Below are 12,455 nucleotides of genomic sequence, written 5' to 3'. Positions count from 1 at the left end.
AAAACACCTCACAGCCATAAAACACGTAATAAAAACACCTCACAGCCATAAAACACGAAATAAAAACACCTCACAGCCATAAAACACGTAATAAAAACACCTCACCACCACGAAATTAAAAACACCTCACAGCCATAAAACACGAAATAAAAACACCTCACAGTCATAAAACAGGTAATAAAAACAACTCGCCACCACGAAATTAAAAACATCTCACAGCCATAAAACATGTAATAAAAACACCTCACAGCCATAAAACACGTAATAAAAACACCTCACAGCCATAAAACACGAAATAAAAACACCTCACAGCCATAAAACACGTAATAAAAACACCTCACCACCACGAAATTAAAAACACCTCACAGCCATAAAACACGTAATAAAAACACCTCACCACCACGAAATTAAAAACACCTCACAGCCATAAAACACATAATAAAAACACCTCACAGCCATAAAACACGTAATAAAAACACCTCACAGCCATAAAACACGAAATAAAAACACCTCACAGCCATAAAACACGTAATAAAAACAACTCGCCACCACGAAATTAAAAACACCTCACAGCCATAAAACACGTAATAAAAACACCTCACAGCCATAAAACACGTAATAAAAACACCTCACAGCCATAAAACACGAAATAAAAACACCTCACAGCCATAAAACACGTAATAAAAACACCTCACCACCACGAAATTAAAAACACCTCACAGCTATAAAACACGTAATAAAAACACCTCACAGCTATAAAACACGTAATAAAAACACCTCACAGCCATAAAACACGTAATAAAAACACCTCACCACCACGAAATTAAAAACACCTCACAGCCATAAAACACGGAATTAAAACACCTCACAGCCATAAAACACGTAATAAAAACACCTCACAGCCATAAAACACAAAATAAAAACACCTCACAGCCATAAAACACGTAATAAAAACACCTCACAGCCATAAAACACGAAATAAAAACACCTCACAGCCATAAAACACGTAATAAAAACACCTCACAGCCATAAAACACATAATAAAAACACCTCACCACCACGAAATTAAAAACACCTCACAGCCATAAAACACGAAATAAAAACACCTCACAGCCATAAAACACGTAATAAAAACAACTCGCCACCACGAAATTAAAAACACCTCACAGCCATAAAACACGTAATAAAAACACCTCACAGCCATAAAACACGTAATAACAACACCTCACAGCCATAAAACACGAAATAAAAACACATCACAGCCATAAAACACGTAATAAAAACACCTCACATCCATAAAACACGAAATAAAAACACCTCACAGCCATAAAACACGAAATAAAAACACCTCACAGCCATAAAACACGAAATAAAAACACCTCACAGCCATAAAACACGAAATAAAAACACCTCACAGCCATAAAACACGTAATAAAAACACCTCACCACCACGAAATTAAAAACACCTCACAGCCATAAAACACATAATAAAAACACCTCACCACCACGAAATTAAAAACACCTCACAGCCATAAAACACGAAATAAAAACACCTCACAGCCATAAAACACGTAATAAAAACAACTCGCCACCACGAAATTAAAAACACCTCACAGCCATAAAACACGTAATAAAAACACCTCACAGCCATAAAACACGTAATAACAACACCTCACAGCCATAAAACACGAAATAAAAACACATCACAGCCATAAAACACGTAATAAAAACACCTCACATCCATAAAACACGAAATAAAAACACCTCACAGCCATAAAACACGAAATAAAAACACCTCACAGCCATAAAACACGAAATAAAAACACCTCACAGCCATAAAACACGAAATAAAAACACCTCACAGCCATAAAACACGTAATAAAAACACCTCACCACCACGAAATTAAAAACACCTCACAGCCATAAAACACGTAATAAAAACACCTCACCACCACGAAATTAAAAACACCTCACAGCCATAAAACACGTAATAAAAACACCTCACAGCCATAAAACACGAAATAAAAACACCTCACAGCCATAAAACACGTAATAAAAACAACTCGCCACCACGAAATTAAAAACACCTCACAGCCATAAAACACGTAATAAAAACACCTCACAGCCATAAAACACGTAATAAAAACATCTCACAGCCATAAAACACGAAATAGAAACACCTCACAGCCATAAAACACGTAATAAAAACAACTCGCCACAACGAAATTAAAAACACCTCACAGCCATAAAACACGTAATAAAAACACCTCACAGCCATAAAACACGTAATAAATACACCTCACAGCCATAAAACACGAAATAAAAACACCTCACAGCCATAAAACACGTAATAAAAACACCTCACCACCACGAAATTAAAAACACCTCACAGCTATAAAACACGTAATAAAAACACCTCACAGCTATAAAACACGTAATAAAAACACCTCACAGCCATAAAACACGTAATAAAAACACCTCACCACCACGAAATTAAAAACACCTCACAGCCATAAAACATGGAATAAAAACACCTCACAGCCATAAAACACGTAATAAAAACACCTCACAGCCATAAAACACGAAATAAAAACACCTCACAGCCATAAAACACGTAATAAAAACACCTCACAGCCATAAAACACGAAATAAAAACACCTCACAGCCATAAAACACGAAATAAAAACACCTCACAGCCATAAAACACGAAATAAAAACACCTCACAGCCATAAAACACGTAATAAAAACAACTCGCCACCACGAAATTAAAAACACCTCACAGCCATAAAACACGTAATAAAAACACCTCACAGCCATAAAACACGTAATAAAAACACCTCACAGCCATAAAACACGTAATAAAAACACCTCACAGCCATAAAACACGTAATAAAAACACCTCACAGCCATAAAACACGAAATAAAAACACCTCACAGCCATAAAACACGTAATAAAAACACCTCACCACCACAAAATTAAAAACACCTCACAGCTATAAAACACGTAATAAAAACACCTCACAGCTATAAAACACGTAATAAAAACACCTCACAGCCATAAAACACGTAATAAAAACACCTCACAGCCATAAAACACGTAATAAAAACACCTCACCACCACGAAATTAAAAACACCTCACAGAGATAAAACACGGAATAAAAACACCTCACAGCCATAAAACACGTAATAAAAACACCTCACAGCCATAAAACACGAAATAAAAACACCTCACAGCCATAAAACACATAATAAAAACACCTCACAGCCATAAAACACGAAATAAAAACACCTCACAGCCATAAAACACGTAATAAAAACACCTCACCACCACGAAATTAAAAACACCTCACAGCCATAAAACACGTAATAAAAACACCTCACAGCCATAAAACACGTAATAAAAACACCTCACAGCCATAAAACACGAAATAAAAACACCTCACAGCCATAAAACACGTAATAAAAACACCTCACCACCACGAAATTAAAAACACCTCACAGCCATAAAACACGAAATAAAAACACCTCACAGTCATAAAACACGTAATAAAAACAACTCGCCACCACGAAATTAAAAACATCTCACAGCCATAAAACATGTAATAAAAACACCTCACAGCCATAAAACACGTAATAAAAACACCTCACAGCCATAAAACACGAAATAAAAACACCTCACAGCCATAAAACACGTAATAAAAACACCTCACCACCACGAAATTAAAAACACCTCACAGCCATAAAACACATAATAAAAACACCTCACAGCCATAAAACACGTAATAAAAACACCTCACAGCCATAAAACACGAAATAAAAACACCTCACAGCCATAAAACACGTAATAAAAACACCTCACCACCACGAAATTAAAAACACCTCACAGCCATAAAACACGTAATAAAAACACCTCACCACCACGAAATTAAAAACACCTCACAGCCATAAAACACATAATAAAAACACCTCACAGCCATAAAACACGTAATAAAAACACCTCACAGCCATAAAACACGAAATAAAAACACCTCACAGCCATAAAACACGTAATAAAAACAACTCGCCACCACGAAATTAAAAACACCTCACAGCCATAAAACACGTAATAAAAACACCTCACAGCCATAAAACACGTAATAAAAACACCTCACAGCCATAAAACACGAAATAAAAACACCTCACAGCCATAAAACACGTAATAAAAACACCTCACAGCTATAAAACACGTAATAAAAACACCTCACAGCCATAAAACACGTAATAAAAACACCTCACAGCCATAAAACACAAAATAAAAACACCTCACAGCCATAAAACACGTAATAAAAACACCTCACAGCCATAAAACACGAAATAAAAACACCTCACAGCCATAAAACACGTAATAAAAACACCTCACAGCCATAAAACACGTAATAAAAACACCTCACAGCCATAAAACACATAATAAAAACACCTCACCACCACGAAATTAAAAACACCTCACAGCCATAAAACACGAAATAAAAACACCTCACAGCCATAAAACACGTAATAAAAACAACTCGCCACCACGAAATTAAAAACACCTCACAGCCATAAAAAACGTAATAAAAACACCTCACAGCCATAAAACACGTAATAACAACACCTCACAGCCATAAAACACGAAATAAAAACACATCACAGCCATAAAACACGTAATAAAAACACCTCACCACCACGAAATTAAAAACACCTCACAGCCATAAAACACGTAATAAAAACACCTCACCACAACAAAATTAAAAACACCTCACAGCCATAAAACACGTAATAAAAACACCTCACAGCCATAAAACACGTAATAAAAACACCTCACAGCCATAAAACACGAAATAAAAACACCTCACAGCCATAAAACGCGAAATAAAAACACCTCACAGCCATAAAACACGAAATAAAAACACCTCACAGCCATAAAACACGAAATAAAAACACCTCACAGCCATAAAACACGAAATAAAAACACCTCACAGCCATAAAACACGTAATAAAAACACCTCACCACCACGAAATTAAAAACACCTCACAGCCTGTTGATCATGTGCTTGTTAAAGTGGACATCTCTCTGACCATTCTCAGAGAGCCTCCTCAGCGTCGACGAGTCTGGCATTTCACTAAGGCCAACTGGCACGGTCTTCAAGCAGCCATCAATCATCTGGACTGGTCTCCCATCTCTACTGCCTCTGACATAAATTCTTCCTGGGAATTCTTCCAAAGCAAACTGCTCTCTCTCATGCACAGATTTATCCCATCTCGTCTTCTGTTGTCATACCCTTCCTCCCGTCCATGGTACACGGAATCTTGTGGTGAGGCTATTGCCCAGAAACAACTTGCTTTCGTCTCCTGGAAAGCAAATCCAACGGAAGGAAATCTCATTTCCTTTCACAAAGCCCGAAACAAGTGTGTGTCCACCCTCAGGAGAGCCAGGAAACAATATCTCTCCGTTCTCAGGACCGAACTCTCTTATCTGTCTCCCTCTTCCAAATCCTGGTGGCGTCTGGTCAAATCTGTTTCTGGTGTTTGTTCCCCCTCCATCCCCTCCCTCACCTCAAATGGCCACACGGCTGACTCCGCACGTGAAAAAGCTGAATGCCTCAACTCTGTGTTCGCCTCTAAATCTTGTGTCCCTAACCCATCCCTCTCTGTACCCACCGTACCCAGTCGTACCCAGCTGCTCCTGGACTCTGTGTCCTTTCCTCCTGACAAGGTGGAAAAGTTTCTGTCAACCCTCGACTCGGATTCTGCAACTGGACCTGACGGCATCAGCCCACGGGTCCTAAAATCCTGTTCTTCCGCTCTTTCACTCCCTCTCTCTGTTCTCTTCACCCTCTCTTTTGCTCAAGGTCATCTTCCATCTGCTTGGAAATCTGCCAACATCACCGCTTTGCACAAACAAGGTGCAAAAACAGATCCCAGCAACTACAGACCAATCAGCCTTCTCCCAATTATCAGCAAAGTCATGGAATCCATCATTGCTTCAGATATGAAATCTTTCCTCTTCTCCAATGGCTTGATCTCTGATCATCAATTTGGTTTCAGACCTGGACACTCTACTCTGGACATGCTGCTTCTGCTTTCTCAACAATGGATGGAGGTCCTCAATGCCAAACAGGAAATTAGAGCAGTCTCCCTTGACATATCACGTGCCTTCGATACGGTCTGGCACCCCGCTCTGCTCACCAAACTCTCCTCTTTTGGTATCCATGGAAATCTCCACGCATGGCTGGCGGACTTCCTCTCTAGTCGTAGTCAACGTGTGGCCCTGAATGGGTTTCTTTCATCTCCTCTTCCTGTTCAGGCTGGAGTTCCACAAGGCAGTGTTCTAGGCCCTGTCCTTTTTCTGGTCTTCATCAATGATCTCTCTGACTCTCTTGAAAATCCTCTGTATCTCTTTGCTGATGACTCTACTCTCTGTCGCTCCATTCTTCATCCCTCAGATCGGCAGTCTGCTGCCTCCTCACTCTCTGCAGACCTGGACAAAATCACAGACTGGGCAAACAAGTGGAACATGTCTTTCAATCCTGACAAATCTCACACTCTTACGATGTCTCTCCGAAAAGACCGACTGGAAAACCCTCCCATCCACTTTCTGAATAATCCTCTCCAAGAAGTTCTGTCACTCAAGCTTTTGGGTCTCACTATCTGCCATGATCTTTCCTGGGAAAACCACATTTCAAATCTGGCCTCCAAAGCCAGTCGCCGACTGGGCATCCTCCGTCGTGCGAAGTCCTTCCTTGGCACACCTGAGCTCCTCACCACATACAAGGCTTTCATCCGCAGCTCAATGGAATACTGCTCTCCCCTCTGGGCTGGTGCTCCTGCCTCACACCTAGCTCATCTTCACGCTGTTGAAACCAAAGCATTCAGAATCATTGGAATCTCCCGCGATGAAGCTAACTCCAAGGGCCTCTCACTCACTCACCGCAGGCAGGTTGGTGGTCTTTCCATCTTCTACCGACTCCTCTCTGGCCTTGCCCCCCCAGCTCTCTCTGGGCTCTGTCCCGCAAATATTCCTACAGGTCGCACAAGATCTGCCTGCAACCCTCTTATGGTCAAACTGCCAAAATCAAGACTCTCTGCTCACCTTCACTCCTTCATTCCTCTTTTCTCCCGCCTCTGGAACAAACTCCCTCACTCTCTTCAATCCCACTCCACCCTCCAGGTCTTTAAAACAGCTGTTCACCACCATCTCTTATCTTCCCCCATCCAAAACCTTGATCTTTTCTACCCCCGCTAATTTCACCCCAATTCCACTTTTTTGAAATACCAACTTCTGTCCTGGAAGTCATTGGTGTCCTTGTGTTTTATACTTCTCCCTCCACCCCCCCCCCCCCTTCCCATGCCTCCTCCCCCCAAGCCCTCTCCCTTCCACACATCTCCCTGCTCTTAAATGTTGTGTTTGTGTGCTTCACCTTCTCTCCCCATCTTGTTTTCCGCTCCCGCTTTTTATATATTTTGTTTGTCTGGTTGATTTGTTTGTGAAGTAAATGTTAGCTCTTTCACGAGCCTCGATTCAGTATACAAAAAAAAAAAAAAAAAAAAAAAAAAAAAAAGCCATAAAACACGTAATAAAAACACCTCACCACCACGAAATTAAAAACACCTCACAGCCATAAAACACGTAATAAAAACACCTCACAGCCATAAAACACGAAATAAAAACACCTCACAGCCATAAAACACGTAATAAAAACAACTCGCCACCACGAAATTAAAAACACCTCACAGCCATAAAACACGTAATAAAAACACCTCACAGTCATAAAACACGTAATAAAAACATCTCACAGCCATAAAACACGAAATAAAAACACCTCACAGCCATAAAACACGTAATAAAAACAACTCGCCACAACGAAATTAAAAACACCTCACAGCCATAAAACACGTAATAAAAACACCTCACAGCCATAAAACACGTAATAAATACACCTCACAGCCATAAAACACGAAATAAAAACACCTCACAGCCATAAAACACGTAATAAAAACACCTCACCACCACGAAATTAAAAACACCTCACAGCTATAAAACACGTAATAAAAACACCTCACAGCTATAAAACACGTAATAAAAACACCTCACAGCCATAAAACACGTAATAAAAACACCTCACCACCACGAAATTAAAAACACCTCACAGCCATAAAACACGGAATAAAAACACCTCACAGCCATAAAACACGTAATAAAAACACCTCACAGCCATAAAACACGAAATAAAAACACCTCACAGCCATAAAACACGTAATAAAAACACCTCACAGCCATAAAACACGAAATAAAAACACCTCACAGCCATAAAACACGTAATAAAAACAACTCGCCACCACGAAATTAAAAACACCTCACAGCCATAAAACACGTAATAAAAACACCTCACAGCCATAAAACACGTAATAAAAACACCTCACAGCCATAAAACACGTAATAAAAACACCTCACCAACACGAAATTAAAAACACCTCACAGCCATAAAACACGTAATAAAAACACCTCACCACCACGAAATTAAAAACACCTCACAGCCATAAAACACGTAATAAAAACACCTGACAGCCATAAAACACGTAATAAAAACACCTCACAGCCATAAAACACGTAATAAAAACACCTCAGCCATAAAACACGTAATAAAAACACCTCACAGCCATAAAACACGAAATAAAAACACCTCACAGCCATAAAACACGAAATAAAAACACCTCACCACCACGTCATTCAAAACACCTCATCACCACATAATTAAAAATACCTCACCACCACGTAATTCAAAACACCTCACCACCATGTGATTTAAAAACACTTCACAACCACGGAAACAAAAGTTTGAGGGAGTCGTTAAGTGACAACACAGACACTGCCCAGATGTGTAGATATGTAGATAAATGATTGTACCATAGTTGCCGTTTTGTCATGGTTTAAACCAATCATAATACAAACAATTATTTTGCACAAATGTATTTGTTGTGTTTGTGATATTACATTTTTATAGGCAATTTAGGTTGAAGATTTAGGTTGAATGTTTTTTTTTTTCAAGAAAGATCCCCTCAGCACAGGAGGGGCAGGTGCAGACTGGAAGTTTGGGACGATTACACCTCACCACCACATAATTAAAAACACCTCACCACCAAGTAATTTAAAACACCTCACCACCAAGTAATTTAAAACACCTCACCACCAAGTAATTCAAAACACCTCACCACCAAGTAATTCAAAACACCTCACCACCAAGTAATTTAAAACACCTCACCACCAAGTAATTTAAAACACCTCACCACCAAGTAATTCAAAACACCTCACCACCAAGTAATTTAAAACACCTCACCACCAAGTAATTTAAAACACCTCACCACCAAGTAATTCAAAACACCTCACCACCAAGTAATTTAAAACACCTCACCATCAAGTAATTCAAAACACCTCACCACCAAGTAATTTAAAACACCTCACCACCAAGTAATTCAAAACACCTCACCACCAAGTAATTTAAAACACCTCACCACCAAGTAATTCAAAACACCTCACCACCAAGTAATTTAAAACACCTCACCACCATAAAACATGTAATAAAAACACTTCACCACCAAGTAATTTAAAACACCTCACCACCATAAAACACGTAATAAAAACACCTCACAGCCATAAAACACATAATAAAAACACTTCACAGCCATAAAACACATAATAAAAACACTTCACCACCACGAAATTGAAAACACCTCACAGCCATAAAACACGTATTAAAAACACCTCACAGCCATAAAACACATAATAAAAACACCTCACAGCCATAAAACACATAATAAAAACACTTCACCACCACGAAATTGAAAACACCTCACAGCCATAAAACACGTATTAAAAACACCTCACAGCCATAAAACACAAAATAAAAACACCTCACAGCCACATAATTCAAAACACCTCATCACCACATAATTAAAAACACCTCACCACCATGTAATTATAAATACCTCACCACCACGTAATTCAAAACACCTCACCACCATGTGATTTAAAACACCTCACCACCAAGTAATTCAAAACACCTCACCACCAAGTAATTTAAAACACCTCACCACCAAGTAATTCAAAACACCTCACCACCAAGTAATTTAAAACACCTCACCACCAAGTAATTCAAAACACCTCACCACCAAGTAATTTAAAACACCTCACCACCAAGTAATTTAAAACACCTCACCACCATAAAACATGTAATAAAAACACTTCACCACCAAGTAATTTAAAACACCTCACCACCATAAAACACGTAATAAAAACACTTCACCACCAAGTAATTTAAAACACCTCACCACCATAAAACACGTAATAAAAACACCTCACAGCCATAAAACACATAATAAAAACACTTCACCACCACGAAATTGAAAACACCTCACAGCCATAAAACACGTATTAAAAACACCTCACAGCCATAAAACACATAATAAAAACACTTCACCACCACGAAATTGAAAACACCTCACAGCCATAAAACACGTAATAAAAACACTTCACCACCACGAAATTGAAAACACCTCACAGCCATAAAACACGTAATGAAAACACCTCACAGCTATAAAACACGTAATAAAAACACCTCACAGCCATAAAACACGTAATAAAAACACCTCACAGCCATAAAACACGTAATAAAAACACCTCACAGCCATAAAACACGTAATAAAAACACCTCACAGCCATAAAACACGTAATAAAAACACTTCACCACCACGAAATAAAAACACCTCACAGCCATAAAACACGTAATAAAAACACCTCACAGCCATAAAACACAAAATAAAAACACCTCACAGCCACATAATTCAAAACACCTCATCACCACATAATTAAAAACACCTCACCACCATGTAATTATAAATACCTCACCACCACGTAATTCAAAACACCTCACCACCATGTGATTTAAAAACACCTAACCACCATGTGATTTAAAAACACCTCACCACCACGTCATTTAAAAACACCTCACCACCACGTCATTTAAAAACACCTCACCACCACATAATTAAAAACACCTCACCACCACGTGATTCAAAACCACAACGTTAGTAAAAACACTTCACAACCACGGAAACAAAAGTTTGAGGGAATCGTTAAGTAACAACACAGACACTGCCCAGATATGTAGATATATAGATAAATGACTATACCCGAGTTGCCGTTTTGTCATGGTTTAAAGCTTTAAACCAATCATAATTCAAACAATTATTTTGCACAAATGTATTTGTAATATACGTGATATCACATTTTATAAACAATTGAAGTTGAAAACTTAAGTTGGAAAAAAAAAAATGCCCCCAAAAAATTAAAATTAAAACAATTCGAAAATTTTTCAAATAAAATACCCTTAGGACATACCGACGGGAGAGATATGTGCATACCAGAAGTTTGGTACGATTTCACAAAAGTTTGAGGGAGTAGTTCAGTGACAAGACAACACAGGACAGACACTGCACAGATATATATATATATATATATATATATATATATATATATCATATGGCCAATGGCCATCTCACCAAAACATTAGTTTCCTGTCATATTTTCAAACATTAATCAAGGAATGGTACAAACATTAATCAAGGAATCAAGGTATGGTGTGTACCCCGGTTTAGAATAGGTACACCGTATCCCTGCGCATCGTAAGAAGCGACCAAAGGTCGGCGTCAGGAAGGGCATCCGGCCATAAAAACATTGCCTCAAACAGGGAACCATGATTGTCATGGGGCCCACAAGGCTAACCCCCGCTCTAGCGGGGAAAATGGCCTTAAAACGATCATTCATTCATTCAATCAAGGAAAATGCTTTAGTTATTCACAATGTGAGGAGAATGCACACCTGCTGAGCCAAGGAGTCAAAGATCCCCCAGAAGAGTTTGCGTGTGAGATGCAATTCCTCCTCTGACGCCGTTCCAAAACCACTCCAACCTCCCGGGAGGCAGTAGTAACGCCAACAACGCTCATAGTGCATCGTCAGGAGCTGGTGTGGGAAGAATTCAGTGAATGTTGGATGATGAATGTTTTGAAAAATAAATTTTTCATAAATACTAAAATTCTTTCAATGTGAAAAACCTCCACAAGCAAAACAACTCTTCTCAATTTCACAATATCGTGATTGGTATTAAATACTAGGATACAAACGGTACTGCACAATGTCCATTCATCGACAGGAATCCTTACAGAAAGCTGCGTTCACACCTTGAGGGGCATCTTGGCATGTTCGTTCAGTTGAGGGACGTCAAACGAAAGCCTACGAAGCAAGTGCTGCATCATGGAAGGCCTCATTTGCCTGCAAGTGCACATCGGGACAATCGTGTCGAATCAAGAACTGTGAGGGTACTCGGGTTCAAAAAGAGAGAAGAATGCAATAACATGTTGAGTGAGAGAACCAAGACCATA

General features: G+C 39.0%; 1 protein-coding gene across 1 annotated transcript in view; it reads right to left on the bottom strand.

Annotated features, from left to right (window-relative positions):
- The window catches only part of LOC137436654 (ryanodine receptor 2), a 344,268-nt gene that overhangs the window by 194,232 nt on the left and 137,581 nt on the right, over positions 1–12,455 (bottom strand). Inside the window, exons 51-52 of the mRNA XM_078786637.1 lie at positions 12,255–12,345; positions 11,896–12,036 (exon numbers count right to left, since the gene is read on the bottom strand). Of these exons, the coding sequence (XP_078642763.1) occupies positions 11,896–12,036; positions 12,255–12,345 (232 nt within the window). The remainder of the gene's footprint in view (positions 1–11,895; positions 12,037–12,254; positions 12,346–12,455) is intronic.

Source organism: Myxine glutinosa, chromosome 11 (assembly GCF_964187855.1).
Source record: "Myxine glutinosa chromosome 11, kmMyxGlut1.1, whole genome shotgun sequence".
Classification (NCBI taxonomy): Eukaryota; Metazoa; Chordata; class Myxini; order Myxiniformes; family Myxinidae; genus Myxine; species Myxine glutinosa.
This window is presented reverse-complemented; position numbering and strand designations above follow the sequence as displayed.